Source organism: Agelaius tricolor, unplaced genomic scaffold (assembly GCF_023055355.1).
Source record: "Agelaius tricolor isolate 1412-34295 unplaced genomic scaffold, bAgeTri1.0.p SCAF_16, whole genome shotgun sequence".
NCBI classification, from domain to species: Eukaryota; Metazoa; Chordata; class Aves; order Passeriformes; family Icteridae; genus Agelaius; species Agelaius tricolor.
In genome coordinates this window covers 1125610-1143393 of record NW_027269276.1, presented here as the reverse complement: position 1 = coordinate 1143393, position 17784 = coordinate 1125610, and the positions used below count along the sequence as shown (strand labels likewise).

General features: G+C 50.7%; 1 protein-coding gene and 1 long non-coding RNA gene across 5 annotated transcripts; one reads left to right on the top strand and one right to left on the bottom strand.

The window, feature by feature from the left end:
• Positions 1–31: 31 nt before the first annotated feature.
• Positions 32–13067, bottom strand: ANP32A (acidic nuclear phosphoprotein 32 family member A). Of its 2 annotated transcripts, none has more exons than XM_071441113.1 (8): positions 12861–13067; positions 6088–6237; positions 5850–5972; positions 4287–4485; positions 3101–3199; positions 2166–2263; positions 1444–1504; positions 32–1322 (listed from the first exon to the last, which is right to left on the bottom strand). In XM_071441113.1, the coding sequence occupies exons 1-8, from the start codon at positions 12912–12914 to the stop codon at positions 1261–1263; spliced, it is 846 nt and encodes a 281-aa protein (XP_071297214.1). In that variant the 5' UTR covers positions 12915–13067; the 3' UTR covers positions 32–1260. The 2 variants fall into 2 exon arrangements, with proteins under 2 accessions (XP_071297214.1, XP_071297215.1); XM_071441114.1 differs by having other exon boundaries at positions 3101–3187.
• On the top strand, positions 11323–15440 carry LOC139596690 (uncharacterized). Of its 3 annotated transcripts, XR_011681406.1 has the most exons (5): positions 11323–11648; positions 12328–12703; positions 14497–14587; positions 14743–14855; positions 15052–15440. It is a non-coding gene; the product is annotated as an uncharacterized lncRNA (long non-coding RNA). The 3 variants fall into 3 exon arrangements; XR_011681405.1 differs by lacking the exons at positions 11323–11648; positions 12328–12703 and adding an exon at positions 13229–13406; XR_011681407.1 differs by lacking the exons at positions 11323–11648; positions 12328–12703 and adding an exon at positions 13515–13676.
• Positions 15441–17784: the final 2344 nt, after the last annotated feature.

The following is a 17784-nucleotide window of genomic DNA, read 5'->3' as shown; positions in this document are numbered from 1 at the left end:
TATTTTCCCAGAAAGAATTCCAGAGGCCGGATTTGTATCAAAAGCTTTATTGAAATTCCTCAAAGCCAAACAGACAAAAACTCCAAAGGTGGCTCTGCCGGGCCCCCAAATTCCCAAAAAAACCTGGAGCCGCTGGATTTCTACACACGGAAGCTTTCCTAGGAAATCCAAGTCACTTCCAAAGGGATTTTTCCCGCAGGATCTGTACATTCCCCAAGGATTTCCCTTGTTTTTTGCCTCCCACAAGGTAAGAAAATACAATTTTCAGGAATTTCCATGGAATTTCAGGCATTTCTCCTGGAATTCCTGGCTTTCTAGGTGAAAAAATTGGGATTTTCCAAGTGTTTTTTTCCTGGATTGGGGCAGAAATTCCAGAAGGAGCTGATTGGGAAACAGGGGAGGAGTTGGTTTATTTCCAAGGTCGGGAAATTTGGGAATTTGGGATATTTTTTGTAGGGATCCCCATTTTTTTTTTTCATGCCTGCCATTTCCAGGGATTTGGCTGCACTGGAGCCATGAAAATCCCCAAAAATTCCCCTAAAAACCCCCAAAATAAAAAAAAACTTCCTAAAAAACCTAAAATTCCCTCCCAAATTAAAGGAAAACTGAGAACACACAACACACAGGGATCGCAAAGTCACCAGCTCTGAACCCATCCCAAAAAATCCAACATTCCCAAAAAAATCAATGTTTGATCACTATTTACAAAGAGGGAATTCCCAAAGTTGGGAAAAGGGGCTGGAAATGGCAGTATTCCCAAAAAAACCCCCATGGAGCAAGGCACCATTGCCACCCCAGGGAGGAGGCCCGGCTGCCATTCCCAAAAAAAACGTGGATTTGGGAATGGCAGAGGTGGGAAAATCCCGGCTCATCCATGGATTTCAAGTCGGTTCTCTCCTTGTTTTGCTTCCGAGATGTCCAAGCTCTGCTCCGAGAATTCCCAACTCGGTTCCTACTCAACTCTCGCAGTTCCAGGGATTCAAGGAAAAGGATCCAAGGAAAAAATTCCCAAAGAATCGGAGGAGGAGCGGCAGTAAAAATAGGATTTTATTCCCTTCCCACCCTCGCTGCTCCCGCTCGGTTCCCACAGCAACGTTACAATCCGGAAAAAAAAAAAAAACAAAAAAAAAAAAAAAAAACCAAAACAAAAAAAAACAGGAAAAGAAAAGGAAATCCAAAGGGTCGGGAGTGGGAAAAGGGGGAATTCCGGGATAAAAACAGTCAAATCACAAGAGGGAATTTTTTCCAGGGAAAAGCTGCTCAGTCGTCCTCATCCCCGTCATCCTCAGGCTCTCGTTTCCTCTTCTGGCCCCGCTCTTCCTCTGGAAAAAAGAAAAAATTCCCATTATTATTCCAGGAGCCACATTGCTGCTTTTCCGGGAATTCCATTTTCCACGGAATTGAGGTGGTTTTTCCTCAGGAAAAGTGGGATTGGTTCCGTACCAGGCTCCTCCTCGTCCTCCTCATCGTCCACCTCACCGTCGTTGTAGCCTTCCTCGTCCTCCTGGAATTCCGGGAAAAACCGGGATGTAAAGCTTGGGATCAGCCCAGGAACTTTCCCAATATCCCAGCTTCCAGGGAGGGAAAGTCCTTGGAATGTCCTCAGCAAGGAGCCACTTCCCAGTATTCCCGTTTTTTATGGAATAGCAGGAGCTGGCACTGAAATCCCAGGGAATCGATCCCTGAGCTGGAGCTCGGAAGGTGTGGGAATGTGCCATTCCCAAGTTTAGGAAAACTGCAGTGGGATTTATGGGAATGGGAAAAGCTGGATTGATCCAGAGGCTCCAAGCAGAATTGAGGAGGCTCAGGAACATTCCAGAGGGGCAGGAGAGGATTCAGGGCTGGAGGAGAGGGAAAACAAATTCCTGGAATTCTGTCTTCCCCTTTCCCATCCCATTTTCCTTCCTCCAATCCCACTCTCCCCTTTCCCTTTTTTCTCTCCCCCAATTGCATTTTCCCTCCCAAAATCCCATTTTCCTTCCTCCAACCCCATTTCCCCCCCCTGTAATCCCATTTTTCCCCCTCAATCCCACTTTTCCCCCCCACCCCATCCCTCATCCACCCCAGCACAAAGCGAATCCTAAAATTCCTCAAATCCCGGATTTCCTGCCCAGCCTCTCCCAGCCGGATCCCGCGGATTCCCGAGGTGGAATTCCAAGGCTCACCTCCTCCTCTCCGCTCACGTCCTCCTCCTCCCCTTCCTCCTCCTCCTCCTCGTCCTCCTCATCCTCCACTACCTGAGCGTCGTCGTCATATTCCTCCTCTGGAAAAACAAAATCCATGGAAAAAGTTGAGGCTTTTTGGAATAGTTCCACCCAAACTTTGGGAATGCAAGCAGAGAATTCCTTAGGGGTAGCACAGGATTGTCAGGGAATGCAGGGTTGGAGTTGCTCCAGCTGCTCCACTTCCCACTATTCCCAAGGATTTGGGAGCTGGGAAATCCCAGCTTTTCCAGGAATGGATGGAGCAGAACTTTCCCATCATCCATAAGGAGCCTTTCCACGGACACAAAATTCCAGCCTTTTAGGCAATTCCCAAAACTCCCAGCAGAAAACCGGGAAGTGCCGAGCCCCTGGAGTGTTTTCCATGTGTTTGAGAGCTTTTGGGAACCTTCCCAGAGTTCCCACTCAGCATTCCCGGGAAAAGTGCATATCCAGCTTTTCTGCTGTGCTGCTGGGATGGGAGAATCCAGCAAATTCCCTGGGATCAGCCGGATCCTCATCCTGGGATGGCTCCAGGGGCAGCCAGGGAAAGGCGGTGCCTACAGCACTGGGATTCCCTGGAATTCCAGGCTGTTCCTTCCTCAGTTCCCGGCACAGATTCACTGCAGCTCCCCAGTGTTTTCCATGCACTTCCCTCATGGAGCAGCTCCCCAATTCCTGCTTTTTTCCGTGCCCACGGAAACCCTTTTCCATGAGGATTTCTACAGTTCCAGGATGTTCCCTCTCATCCATGCTCATCCCTGTTCCCGTAATTGCTTCAGACCCTTCCCGATCCCACCCCTCCATTCCCTGATGGAGGGATGGGATTTTCCAGGCCCTGCCACTCCTCCCTGCATTCCTTTGGGATGCAGGAATCCCATGGAGCACATCCCACGTACCATCCTCATCCTCCTCCTCGTCATCCAGCCCTTCCACGTATCCCTCGGCGTCGGAATCCGGCGCTTCCTTGTCGTCCCGGTCTTTCACTAGGGATAAAACTGAGGAAGTTGCTCCTTCAGGCCATGCCCAGCTCCTTCCCACCACTCCCTCAGGACACCCAGCTCCTTCCCCCTTATTCCTTCAGGCCCTTTCCCTCATTCCCTCATTCCTTTGGGACACTGAGATCCCTTCCCTCATTCCCTAACTCCTTTCCTCAATTCCCTCACTCATTCCTTCCCCTCATTCCCTCATTTCCTTGAGACATGCAGCTCCTTTCCCTGATTCCTTCCCCTCATTCCCTCAGGACATAGAGATCCTTCTCCCACTGTTCCTTCAGGACAATAAGGTCCTTTCCCTAATTCCCTCCATTTCATTTCCCTCACTCCTTCCCCTGATTCCCTCAGGACACTGAGGTCCTTTCCCTCATTCCTTTGGGACACCAAGATCCTTCCCCTCATTCCCTCAGGTCCCTTCCCTGATTCCCTCAGGACACCGAGGTCCTTTCCCTCATCCCTCCCCTCAATTCCCTCATCCCTTCCCTCATTCCTTCCCCTCAACTCCCTCCCTTCCCTCCCCTCAATTCCCTCACTCCTCCTCATTCCCTATCCCTCCCCTCATCCCCTCACTCCTTCCCCTCAATTCCCTCAACTCCTTCCCCTCTTTCCCTCAGGTCCCTTCCCTGGTTCCCTCAGGACACTGGGGTCCTTTTCCTCATTCCTTTGGGATACCAAGATCTTTCCTTGGTATCTTACCCTCATTCCCTCAGGACACTGTGGTCCTTTCCCTCATCCCTCCCCTCAATTCCCTCAACTCCTTCCCCTCTTTCCCTCAGGTTCCTTCCCTCATTTCCCCAGGACACCAAGGTCCTTTTCCTGATCCCTCCCCTCAACTCCCTCATCCCTCCCCTCAATTCCCTCAGGTCCCTTCTCTGATTCCCTCAGGACACCGAGGTCCTTTTCCTCATCCCTTCTCTCAATTCCCTCAACTCCTTCCCCTCTTTCCCTCAGGACACCGAGGTCCTTTCCCTCATCCCTTCCCCTCATTCCTTTCCTCATTCCCTCCTCTCAATATCCTCACCTCTTTCCCCTCAATTCCCTGAACTCCATCCCCTCATTCCCCCATCGCTCCCGGTTCCCGTTCCTGTACCATCCTCATCCTCCTCCTCGTCGTCCAGCCCCTCCACGTATCCCTCGGCGTCGGAGTCGGGCGCCTCCTTGTCGTCCTGGTCGTAGCCGTCCAGGTACGTCAGCTGCGGCAGCAGCTTGAACACGTTTTCTCTGTAGTCGTTCAAGTTGGTCACCTCACAGTTGAACAGGTCTAAGCTCTTCAGGTTTTCCAACTTTTTCTGGGAAAGCAAAGCGATTTGGGAGGTTCGCTAGCGCGGGAATTCTCTCCAAAGGCAAGGAGCCCGCGGGGAATGTGCTCAAGGGATTCCCAGGGGTGTTTTGGGCTCCCTGGAGAGCAGCAGGCATAGGGAAAAAGAAGGGGAATCTTTATAAAAAAATACCCCAAATTCCCAAACTGCCTGACCTTGGAATAAGCCAACTGCTCCCCCCTTTCCCAACCAGCTCCCTCTGGAATTTCCACCCTTAATCCAGGAAAAAACGGCTTGGAAATCCCAACTTCATTTGGGATTTGGGATGAGAAAGGCTGTCCCTGGAGTCCTGCAGCTCCCAAATCCAAAGGAATAACTGAATGCAGGGAATTATCCCAAAGGAGCCAGATCCAGGAATAGCTGATGCCCAGGGAATTATCCCAAATGAATTCTTGCAGATGGAAGCAGGAATGGAGCACTTGGACACAAGAACTCTGATAAGAGGTTTGAAAAATGCAATTATTTTTCCCTAGACTACGGAAAATGAAAAAACCACATAGAAATGGAATAGGAATTTAATTCCTGGGGGTTTTGTGGAATTCTTTTTTGCGAAGTCTGCACTGCTTACAGAACTTGGAAATCCTAAAAATAAAATCCAAAGGAATTGAGTATTTGTATCAAGGCTTATCCATGGATAAGGAATATCTCCCTTCCCTTTATGTGGAAAGCACTTGGGAAAAAGGCCTGGGAATTGGAAAACCGGGAGAGATGGGAGCACTTCCAGGCTTCTCCATGAGTTTAGCAGCTCTGCCTTTTCCCTGTGCCGCAGGAAAGGAGATCCAGGAAGGAGCTGCTCCTGGAAGGATTTTCATGGGAATTGTAGTGCCTGGAGATGGATCCAGAGCCTGCGGAATCCTGGGAAGCTGCGGCGATTCCCGCCGGGAACGGGGGAGCCCGGCCCGGCAGCCACTAGAGGGAAGCAGCGGCTCACCGGGAACAGGGACTTGGGATGCGGCCTGGATCCCGGGATTCGCTGGGATTTTGGGAAGGAATGACGGGGAGGATTTGGCACAGAGTCCAGGAGTGACATTCCCTGGAAGCGCCCAAGGCCGGGCTTGGAGCAACCTGGGATACAGGAAGGAATTCCAAGGTTTTGGAACGGGATGAATCCCATTGCTTGGAGCAAAACCAACTCCCCAGGGCTTGGGATGCAGGGGGCAGGAATAACTGGGATTTTGGGAAGGAATGAGGGGGAAAAGACCCTGGCACGCACTCCAGGAATTACATTCCCTGGAAGCGCCCAAGGCCGGGCTTGGAGCAACCTGGGATACAGGAAGGAATTCCAAGGGTTTGGAATGGGATGAATCCCATTCCCAGGAGCAATCCCGACTCACCAGAGGTTCTATTGTCCCGAGATCTTTAATTTTGTTGCCGCTTAGGTTTAGGTGCGTGAGGTTCGGACACTTCTCTGCCAACACTTCCAGGCCTCCTGAGATTCTGTTGTCGCTCAGCTCGAGCTGCAAAGGCCCAAAAAAACATCCTCAAAAATCCCCTTTGATCCCGTTTCCAGCCACTTTTCCAAACGCAGAGAAGGGGAAAAGGAGGGATTTGGCTCGGGGAGGTGGGATTTACCTTCTTAAGTTTGTTTAACTTTGGTAAGTTTGCAACTGAGGTTAAGCCGACGTTGATTGTGCTGAGGAATTCCAGCTCCTCAAACTCATCCGTGAGGCCCTCAATTTTCCCTTCGTACGACCTGCAGTTGTCCAGAACGAGCTCTTTCACCTGCAAAGGGAAGAAATCAAGGAAGAATAGAAGGAATTCCAGGGAATTCGCAAGAATCAGGAGGTTTTCAGCAGAGAAACACAGGAGTTTGGGGTTGTGTTGAGAAGAAAGCCAAGATCGAGGCAGTGCTCCTGATCCCACACACTGAGGGTAAAAACAATCCCAAAATTCCCAAAATAAACTCCCAAACCACTCACTGGGGTGAAATTTAGATAGAAAACCCCCCAAAATAAGGAAAATAAGTGGATATTTTCCCTCGACAGTGTTTAATTATCAGGATTCTCCAGAGGATCCATTTGGGGATAAAGACGTTTTTCCCCTCATGTGACGGAAAAAGCCCCCAAAATTCTCAAAATAAGTTCCCAAATTACTCATTGGGTTGAAATTTAGGTGGATAATTCATGGATCTCATCTCTCAATGGTGTTTAATTATCAGGATTCTCCAGAAGATCCATTTGGGATAAACAGCTTTTTTTTCCCTTCACGTTCTCCACACACACCCAGAGTTCCCGCCAAAAAAAAAAAAAGGCGGGAAAAGTGCAATGGAGGCGAATCCTCCTTATCTGTGTCCCTGCTCCGTTATCTCATCCCAGCACCCCCAGACACGGAGCCAGGAGGGCTCGGGATCCTCGCCGAGAAGCCCCAGTTGGGTTTTGCCTCAGAGGGATTTGGTAATTCCTCAGAGGAATTTCAGGAGCTGAGGGGAGCGGGAATGGCGGGAAGGGATCGAGCCCAGAGCTCACACTGAGGGACAAACAGCTCCAGCCCTGATCCAGGAGGTGGGATATCCATCCCTCCCTCCTCCCTCAGCACGGAAACCAGGGAATTGCACAGAAAACCAGTGAATTAGACAGCAATTCCCTCAGGTGTAGAGCGGAGATTTAAGGGAGAGCTGGAAATAGTCTTGGATACAAAGGAAAATCCCTTAGCACGAAGGCCGATGACCCAACTGCCTTTTTTTTCCCTTTTAATTTGTATTTTTTTAGAATCTTGGAATGTTTTGGGTTGGAAGGGACGTTAAAGATCATCCCATTCCCACCTCTCCATGGAATTTTTTACGGAAGGTTGTTTCCTCCCCGCTTTCCAGGAAGTTTGGTGCACAAACTCCACGTTCCCTCTTTTCCCTGTTTCCGGCACTGGGTAAAGGCACAAATCCAACAAATCCATAGAGAATCCAAGACGCCGTGTTTGGAAAGCTTGGATAAATTCAGAGACAGTTTGGGAAGAGCAGAGCACATTCCCAGCCTTTCCCAAGAGCAACATGGTGCCAGTGTTAACTCCCTGAATCCCTGGAAAGAACAGCATTCCAGACAAAATTCCAGGATGGTTCCATGCCCTAAGAACCCCCAAGGAAATCCAGGAGGGTTCCCCAAGGAAAGGAGGAGGAACTGGATTTGTGGGATTTTTCCCAACGCCCCACAGGCATCTCTGCCTTCCATGGCACATTCCCACTCCATACAATCTCAGAATTCCAAGGAGCAGAAGCAGCCTTGGGAGAGGCCATCACTTTCCACAGCATCTCTAACAGGGAACTTGTTCCAAGGATTTGTCTCCCCCAAAAATTCCAACCGGAGGTGAGAAATTCTCTGGATTACCCATTCCAATCCCACCTGGAATGCGGCCAGACCAACAAAAGCTTGGATGAGCTTCCTACTCAATCCCGGGATTACCGGAGCTGCTCCAAAGGCTCCAGGGAGCCGATCCCTGCTCCGAGATCATTCCATTTTAAAACACCCGAGCTCAAGAACTCAACTGAAATAATTAATTAATTGAATTCCAGCTGCAATTCCAAGCTCTCCAGGATCCAACCCCATGGCAGCCCAGAGCGGTGCCATTCCCGGTGGGAAACAGGGAAGGATTCCACAGAATATCTCCCGGCAGCTGCTCTGTGTCCGCTCGGCCACCGCTCCAGAGCTCTCCCAGGTTTTCCAGAGCCCTTGGAATTCTGCCCAGGGCAGGGAGGGCAGCAGGTGCCATGGCCCGTGGCCACTGGGGATTCCCATTCCATGGGATTCCCATCCCAGGGGGATCCTCAGCTGCTGCTGCCGCTCGGGAATGAGGAGCTGACCTGGAGCAGGATCCCATTACACAGGGAAGGGAGAATTCCCAAGGTTTTCCAGCCTTTTCCTGCCCCGGGATAAACAGTGGATGGAATTCCTTCCCCAGACCCCATGGGATTTGGGATGTGGATACAGCCCTCCGGGGCTTTTTTGGGAATATCCCAGATGGGATAAACTGATTCCTGAGGAAAGCCAGGATCCTTGGGAATGCGCCATTCCCACCTCTTTCACACCAGCTCACCCCAGAGGAATTCCAACCTGGAATCAGAGAATCCTTGGAAAACACCACTAAGCCATGGAATCCCGCCACCAATCCAATCCCACCACTTCTCCAGATTAAATCTTTCTTGGGAATACCAAATTCCCATTGGGAATATCCGAGATGGGATAAATTGATTTCCAACCAGTTATCCATGAGCATCTCTTGGCTGGGAATGTGCCGGGAAGAGAATCCCAAAAATCCCGGGGCAGGGAAAGACAGTGCTGGAAAATGGCCACGGAACACGACCCAATTCCCAGGAAATCCAGCAGCCCAACTCCATGGAAATCCCAGGAATCATCCAGCCTGGAGAATCCCACAGCACAGGCAGGGAAGGGACTGGATGGAGTTAACACGGATACTGGGATCGGGAGCAGAATTCCAATAGCACCTCTACGGATGGAAGCAGCACCGCGGCTGCCGGGGCTTCCCGGGAATTTCCTGGGATTTCTCCAAGCTCCAGTTTATGGGAATTCCCCCTGGCCAAGAAATCCCGTTCCCTTCAGCAGTTCCCAGGTGGATCCAAGGAATCCAGGATTCCTGAGGAAAGCCAGGATCCTTGGGAACACACCCCATTCCCGCCTCTTTCACACCAGCTCATCCAGCTGGAATTCCAGCCTGGAATCAAGGGAATCCTCGGAAAAGACTCGGAAGAATCAATGGAATGCAGCCATCAATCCAACCTCTCTGGATTAAACCTTTCCCAGGAACGCCAAACTCGCATCCAAGGAATTTCCACCTGGACTCCAAACTCATCCTGGCTTTCCCAAATTTCCAATTGGAATTCCTGCTCTGCTGCAACTTCCTTGGAAAACCCCACCAGGAATCTCAACTCCCAGCCTTCCGGGATCCCTGGGGTTGGAAAAGGCATCCAGGACCGAGTCCAAGCTGTGCCTGATCCCAGAGCTCCAAGTGTCGCATCCAGGAATTTCCTGGACGCTTCCAGGGATGGGAATGCCACAAGGGCTCTCCATTCCAGTGTTTATCCACCTTTCCCATGAAAAAATTCCTGCCGATGTCCCACCTGAGCCTCCCCTGGCATTCGGAAGGAATTTTAGGAAGATTCTTGGCTAATCCTCCCTTTTTTCCAGGAAAAACCAGGAAAAAAGCCAAAGTCTCTCCTTCCCTCCAATCCATGGGGATTCCATCGGGGATCAATTAATAAGAGAAATAAAAATCACAGTTTTGCTGTGATTCATAAATTTAACGGGATAAAAAGTGGGAATATCTGGGAAAAAAATTGCCTGAACATCCAAAATTTCCCAGTTTTCCAGGAGGAAAATCCACTTTTTTTCCTGACACTGAATTAATGTTAAAAAAAAGGGAAAATTTAAAAAATTAAACAATAAAAACGAGACTGAGGAAGGAATTTCTCCACAGAATCCACCTGAGCATATTTTTAGGATGTTTTATTCATCAGGATGTGACTTTCTGGGATTACCCAATGAAAAAGCCCAGAATTCCATGGAAAAATAGGAGATACAGGTGGAAAATATCCCAAAGAAACTCAGGAAGAAGCACAAAACCCCATGCACATCCAAAGATTTAATTCTGATTTTCAGGATTTAAATCAAAAAGTAGCACAGAATTCAAGGAGATTCCCAAAACTCAGGGAGATTTTCCCAGGATTTCTTGCTATTCCACATGAAATTGGGAAATAATAAGGACAAACACTCAAAATCAAGGTAAACAAGTCCCAAACTCACCCTGCCCACCCAAAACTTCCTAAAATCCAAGAATAAATGACTCGGGCATCAATATTCCTGCCAAATCCCAATTCCAGAGGGTGGAATTAGCAGGATTTTCCTTTAATATTTTAAAGGAACAAAATCCGTCTCACAAACTTCATTCCCTAAAACACACGTGCACACAGCTTAGAACACAACAACATTCCCAACTGGAATTTCCATCTCTCTCTGCCTAAAAACCTGGAAAACTTTGGATTTAGAACTCTTTGGGGGCACCAATTGATGAAATTTACAAGGAAATTTACTGAAATTTACAAGGAAAACCAAGCGGTGAAAGGTGAAATTTTCCCGATTTTCCAGCTCCCTGCTGCCCATTCCCAGCCCTGAGGAGCAGGGAACTCCCTCCAGCTCCGAGTTTCCCCAACTTTTTTTTTGGCGTTAGACAAAAATGAGCGGAAACAGCACAAAATGCAAGCATGGAAAAGAGGAGAAAATTGAGTTTGTCCCTTTGGAGGCTGGTTTTAAACCAGCGTTTAAAATGGGGAAGAAACCTCCAGCGATGTGGGTGGTGAGGCGATATGGGGGCAAAAATGAGCAAAAATAGAAAACTCTTTAGAAATTAGGGGAAAACTCATGAAAAAAAAAACCGAGAAAAATAAGAAAAAACAGGATGAAAAGGAGCAAAACACTTCCCAAGCCCAATGCTGCCTCCCCACAGGGCCCTGCCCAGGAAGGAGGCGGATTCCCCGCTCCGCGCTCCTCACCCGAGGGAGCCGCGGGGCTCCTCCCGGTGCTCCCCCGGCCCCGTTCGGACCTCCCGGTGCCCCAAATAGTCAAGAAAACCCAATTTTTTTAAAAGCTTGTTTTGGGTTTTTTTTTTATTTTTACCCCCAACGCGGCCCTCACGAATCTCCTCCCGCCCCGCGGCCGGCGACAAAATGGCAGCGCTGCCCGTCATGTCGGGAGGGCCCCACCGCAGCCTCCGCAGCGCCTCAGCCCCGGCGCCAGCGGGGCTCCCTCACGGCCCCGCGGGGCCGCCCGCGGCCGAGGCAGCGGCAGCGGCGGGAGGAGGAGGAGGAGGAGGCGGCGGCCGTGAGGGGAAGGCGGGGGGGCAGCATAGAACATGGCGCCGCGTCCTACTTGCGCTGCGGTCGCCTCACGGAGCCCCCCGGCCATGGCGGTTGTACCGCGGGGTTTGCCGTTGAGTCGTCCCCCCCGCTCCCTCCCTCCCTCCTCTCGCCGTCCTCCTCCTCTTCCTCCTCCTGCTCGCCCAGGAGTTTTTAAACTTTAAAGCGCAGCTTCCGCCGCCCCGCGCCCGCCTTTGTCCCCCCCCCTCCCCGGAGCACACCGCGCTCGGTTCGGCCGCCGCGTCCCGCCGCGCTGCCCCGGGCGCTGCCCGCTGAGGTACGTTCGCCCCCCGCTCGCCCCTTCCCGCAGCCCCCGGCGGCTCGGGGGACGCGGCGGGGCCGGGGCTCGGTGAAGCCTCCCCGGGCAGCGCCGAGGGCCCGGCGGGGCGGGGGGGGATGAGGGGAAGGGGCTTCCCCGCCGCGGGTTCGCGCCCCGCCTGCCCCCGGCCACCTCCCGCCCACTCTTTTTGGGGTGATTTTCTTATTTTTCGCTTCTTTCCTCCCCCCTCCCCCCGTTATTTTCTTGTTTGTTTGGGGGTTTTGTCGGGTTTTTGTTTTTTGGTTAGGCTTTTTTTTTTTTTTTTTGTCCTGCCAAAGTTTTTCGCCGTCCCCCGTTTATTCCGCCAGACGCGGAACAACAACCTGAAGTCCGGCCCCGGGGGAAGGAAGGGGGGGAAAAGGGGGAAGAAGGAAAAACACGCACACACATCCAGCCTTTTTGTGCGTGTGTGGGGATGGAGGGGGTGGAGAGTGCGTTCATTTCTTCCAATATTATTTTTCATTATTCTTATGATTATTAGGATTATTATTCAACGCTCGCGCTACCGGCGGCGATGCCCCATCGCCCGCAAAATAATAAAAAAAAAAAAACACCAACAGGGAAAAAAAAAAAGCCCAAACCAAACCCAACCAACGCTAAGCGTCGGTTTCAAAATTCTTTCCTTTTATCTTCTCAGCATCTGGAGAGAGGGAGAGAGAGAGAGAGAGAAAGGGCGCGTTCATGAGGACTACAAAGTTACAAATATGGCTCCCCAGTCTCTCTTGCCTGATCACTGCAAAGAAATGAAGACGCACTTTAAACTAAACCATTCGCAACTCACTCGCAGTCCCTGCCTGCCTCTCCCTAGCCCAGCACCCTGCACAAATATTTGCCAACTAAACACGCCGAGAGAGAGAGCAGCGAGCAACTTATTTTTTATTTAATGCACGGCCAGCCCCTCTCCGAGGCATCGCAGCCCGGCACGGGCAGGAGGAGCCCCGGGGAGCCCCCGAACGTCCCCGGAGCGCCCCGCGCCCCCCAAAGCGGGGGGCACAGCCCCCCCACACACACAGGTAGGCACCTCAAGGGCAGCAGCGGCCCCGCCAACACCTGGCACGCTCCACCCCGCCAAAAAAAAAAAAAAAAAAAAATTGTGGGATGCCTTTTTATTATTCTCATCATTAGCGTTATTAGCATTAATTTTTTTTTTTTTGGCATTGCATTGCTTACATCTGAGGGCGTCCTGTTCCGCAGCTCTAAGTGGATCCTTCTCTTCATGTCCATGTCCGTGGCTGGCGGGAGGCGCGGAGGGTGCGCGGCTCGGCTGGCGCAGTGACCCCGTGCAGAGCCCCCCGATCGCGGGGCGCGGAGGGACTCGGGCTCGCCCAGCGCCGCTCGGAAGCCCGAGCGCAGCACCGCGGCGCGCACTAACCTGATAACCGCGGGGGCGGGCGCTCTGGGGGCTCCGCCGGGATTGACGGCGCGATCGGCCAACCGGAGCGCGCCGCTGCCGCGTCTCAGCCAATCAGCAGCGCGAGGCGCGGCGGAAGCCAATGGGGGAGCGGCTGTGCCGGGCAGGGGGACAGCCCGGCGCCGAGCCCAGGCTCATTCCGCGCTGCCGCCTGATGGGGACGGAGCGGCCGCGGCTCCGCCGCGCCGGGCACGGTGCGCGCTGCGCCCTGCGCCCGCCCGAGCCTGGGGGAGGCGCCGGGGCGGGGAGCGGCGGCCAAACCGGAGCCGCCCGGCCAGGGGCGCGCAGCCAGGAGGGAGGGAAAGGTGCGGAGCGAGGCACGGGAATGGCGCGGGCAATGGCGCGGGCCCCGGCGGCGGGGGGCGGGCGGAGCGCGAGCGGCGGGCGGAGCGAGCGGGCGAGGGAGGGGCGGCGGCGCTGCTGAGGGCAGGGGGAGCGGCCGGGCCGCCCTCACGCGGCTTCCCGCGGCCGGGGCCGCCTCGGCCGGCTGGGAGCGGCTCCGGAGGGGAGCGGGAGGCGCTGCCCGTGCCCGGAATACCGGGAGGGTCCCCCCGGGACGGGACCCGGCGGGGCGGGTCCGGCGCTGAGGGGACGGGGAGCGGCCGGGCCGCCCTCAGAGGGCTGGGAGCGGCTCCGGAGGGGAACGGGAGGGTTGGGGCCTCCGGGAAGGGAAGGGCGGGAGGATCTCCCCGGGATGGTCCCTGAGGGGCAGCGGGGCCCGGCTGTGCTGGGGTGGAGCAGAGACAAACTCGGGAATCTTTCAGTTCCCAGGAAAAATGGGGAGAGTTTTTTTTCCTTGGAGTGCCAGGGTAAGGGGGATGGAATTAGGCTAGATGAGAGCACACTGAGATGGGATTTTGGGAAGGAATTCCTGGCTGGGCTGGAATTCCCAGAGGAGCTGGGGCTGCTCCATCCCTGGAATGTCCCAAGGCCGGGTTGGAGCAGCCTGGGATATAGGGGAAGGTGTTGGGGTTGGAACTGGAGGGGTTTGACGTCCTTTCCAAGCCAAATCCCAGGAATTTTGATGGAAAACGGGATAGTTCAGGAACAGGGGAATGGGGATGGAGCTAGGCTGGGAATGCTGGAAAAAGGAATGATCCAGGAATACTCAAAACCTTTTCCAGGGCCTAAAGGAGCTCCAGGAGAGCTGGAGAGGGACTGGGACAAGGGACAGGACACAGGGAATGGCTTCAGACTGGGAAAGGGGAGATTGGGGTGGGATATTGTGAAGGAGTTTCCTGGCTGGGCTGGAATTCCCAGAGCTCCATCCCTGGGATGTCCAGAGTGGGTTTAGAGCATCCTGGGATAGGGGGAATGATCCCAGCCCATGGACTGGGATGAGCTTGAAGCTCCTTCCCATCCCAAACCATTCCCTGCTCCCGGATCCTTTTCCAGGTGCTGCAGGATGAGCATCCAAGCCCAGAGCTGCTCTTTTCCAGTGATTTGGGATTTCCAAACTGTTCCTATCAGCTGGAGCAGAACTCAGGTAAAAAGTGCTTTGATTCCTTCTAAAATCCCTGTTTGTCCCTTCCTGCTTTTCCTGGAAAACGCAGGGCTGGAAAATCCCAAAGTGCTGTTAGAAAGCATCGAGGGAATGCTGGAAATCCTTGGGAAACTTGATTTTATCAATGTATTTTACAGGACAGGATGGAGACAAAGTCCCAGCTGTGAGCATGGAAGAATTCCAGGATTATGGATAAAACCAGCAGGAACTGTGCTGGGAATGGGACAGGAAAAGCTGGATCCAACTCCAGGTAAAAATTCCAATTTTGGCAAAAGAAAACTGCAAAATGTTCCTTTTTTGGGATGTTTAAGGGGTTTAGGATGGAAGTTTGGGATTGGCTGAGAAACCCTTGATTGGAATTAATATTCCAAACTTTTTTTAAATGTTTGGGACTTGGGAATGAGGCAGAATTTGATTGGAGCTCTGTTTAAACTTCTCCTTTCCAGGTGTGTCCAGAGGTGGCTCCTGGGCTGAATCTTCAGGAACTTTTCATGGAATTTCTGCTCCTGGTGCTGCTGAAAACCACTGGAAAAGGACTTTTCTCCTGGAAAAAAAACAATTGCTGGGACAAGCTGGGATTTCAAAGGAATTTCTGGGAATCCAGAGCTGCTTTTCCCTTTGTTTGTTCTAAAGAAAAACATGGATTTTGATTGTTTAAAGGTGCAGAAAATTCCTTTCTCTTTCATTGTTGAGGGAATTTATTCCCAGTTCCAAGCCAAAATTCCACATTTAAAGCTGCTCTTGTCTTTCTTTGTATTCCAAGAGTTTGGGAATTAAAAATTGGGAATTGTAATATTGGGAATAAACCTGAAGGGTTATTTTTTCCATGGTACAACTTTCCTTCCGTGATTTTTCATTCCTGGGGTTTTTTTTTTTTTCCTGCTTTGTTTTTATAGGAAGTTTGAATTGGTGGGGTTGGTTTTTAATGGGAATTGTTGGTATTTTTTCCTTGTTTGTTTTTATCAGGAATTTGGAATTTATGGGATTGGTTTTTAGTAGGAATTTTAGGTTTTTTCTGTGCTTTAAATAGGAATTTGTGGGATTTTTCCTGTTTATTTTTAAGAGGAATTTTGAGTTCGTGGGATGTGTTTTTACCAGGAATTTTTAATGGGATTCCTGGGATTTTGCCTTGTTTATTTTACCACGAATTTTGAAATTATTTGGATGTGGTTTTAAGGGGAATTTTCAATGGAATTTGTCCTGTCCATTTTTACCAGGAATTCTGAATTTACAGAATTTTTCATTGTTAATTTTTAACAGGAATTTGTGGAGTTTTTTCCTTGTTAATTTTTACCAGGAATTTTCAATTTGTGGGATTTTTCCTTGTTTATTTTTAAGAGAAATTTTGAATTTGTGGGATTGGAGTTTTTTGCAGGAATTTGAGGGGTTTTTTTCCCTTGGCTATTTTAACAGGAATTTTGAATTGATGGGATTTATTTTTACCAGGAATTTCTGGGATTTTTCCTTCTTTATTTTTCTGGGAATTTTGAATTTTTGGGATTGATTTTTAGCAGGAATTTTTAATGGAATTTGTGAGATCTTCCCTTGTGTTTTTCCCCACAGGAAATCGCAGCTTTTCCCTTTCTTTTCCCAGGATTCCCTCCCAAATTCCATAGGAATCCTCCCATTCCTGCCCCGCATTCCTGGGGTGAATTCCCATGGAAAATCCCTGGGAATTGTTTGTTCATCCCTTGAATGTCCCTTTGTTTTCCCACACAAAGAATTCCTTCTTTTTCTTAGGAACAGCTCCCGGCTCTGCACAGCTGGGAATGGAAAAATTCCCAGAATTCCCCCAAATTCCCACCCTTAACATTCCCAGATGGGGAACTTTGGGATCAAACAAATCCCAGGGATCGAGGAATTGCATGGAAGACGCCCTTGGGATTCCACAAGGATTTCCAATTTGTGGTTTAACCCCTTAAAATCAGAATTTTTGCGGTATTCCAGGGAAAAAAGTGGGAAAATCTGACAAAAATACGAGGAAAAGCTGATTTGAAGGTGAAAAATGAGGAGGAAAACTCTGGGGTGGCTCAAAAATTCCCTAAAATTAGTTGGAACGTGTTATTCCCATTTTTAAAATATTATTATTAAACTTTCTTTTTCATGGAAAAATTTGTGGGATAATTGCCACGTTCCTGATTTTTCTAATGGAATATTCCAAGATTTTCCTGTTTTATTGGCCTGGATTAATGGGAGGATTTGGCAAAATGCCCCAAAAATTTAGGATGAGTTAAAAGTTCAAGGAATTCTGGGATAATCCCTCAGAATTTAGGGAGAATGGGTGGAAAACATGGAAAAATTGAATAAATTTGATGTAGAATCCAAGGAAAAGTTGGGAATTGGGGGAGGTTTGCTGTGAAAAACAGGGATTGAATTCCTCTGGATGAGCAAATCCTTTGGAATCCAAGGAAAACTTGGGAATGGAGTGTGGTTCCTGGGAAAAGCGGGAATGAAAGGGATTAAATTCCTCGGAGAATCAGGGAATCCAGGGGAAATGTGGGAAAAACTGGGATTGAATTGCTCAGAATGAGCAAATCCCATGGAATCCAAGGGAAAATTGGGAATGGAGCTCCCATGCTGCTGGCCCCCATTTCCAACATTCCCCCCTGGAATTCCCATTCCTTGGAGCCGGGAAAAGCCCCTTTGGAGCCCCAAATCCCACATGGAGCGGGAGAATTCCTGGGTTTCTCCCTATGGATGCACCTGGATATGGCCCAAAGAGCTGGAGAAGCAGCAGGGAAAGGAGGGAACGGCTCCACCCTGGGAAAAACCTTTGGGATCCATCCCAAAAACACTGGGATAAAGACATGGAGATCCCGGGAAAAGGCTGGATTTGGGATGGGAAAAAAAGGCTGGATTTGGGATGGGACTGGGCTGGAATTGGGATAGGACAGGGCTGGATTTAGTCCAGTTTATGCCGAGATCCTGGGGGTGTTTGGAAGTTTTTGGGATCAGTTCCGTGCTCCAGCAGCTCCTGGTGGTTATTCCAGGTAGGATCTGGGGGCTCAGCTGCCTCTGGAATGTGGGAATCGGGAACATTTGTGCCCGGATCTGCTCCTGACATTCCCATGGCAACCTCCCATCGTCCCAGCTGGATTCATTGCGGAGGGAATCCAAGGATGGAGGCTGGAGGAGACATTCCCAGTGTGTTCCTGACAGGCCGGAATTCCGGAGTGGAC

Excerpts from the sequence above, each read along its gene's own strand:
- ANP32A (XM_071441113.1), bottom strand. The coding sequence starts at position 12,914 with ATGGACATGAAGAGAAGGATCCACTTAGAGCTGCGGAACAGGACGCCC. Across the intron at positions 6,238-12,860 it reads GGAACAGGACGCCCTCAGAT|GTGAAAGAGCTCGTTCTGGA; the intron begins GTAAGCAATGCA and ends TTCCCTTTGCAG. Across the intron at positions 5,973-6,087 it reads AGTTAAACAAACTTAAGAAG|CTCGAGCTGAGCGACAACAG; the intron begins GTAAATCCCACC and ends GGGCCTTTGCAG.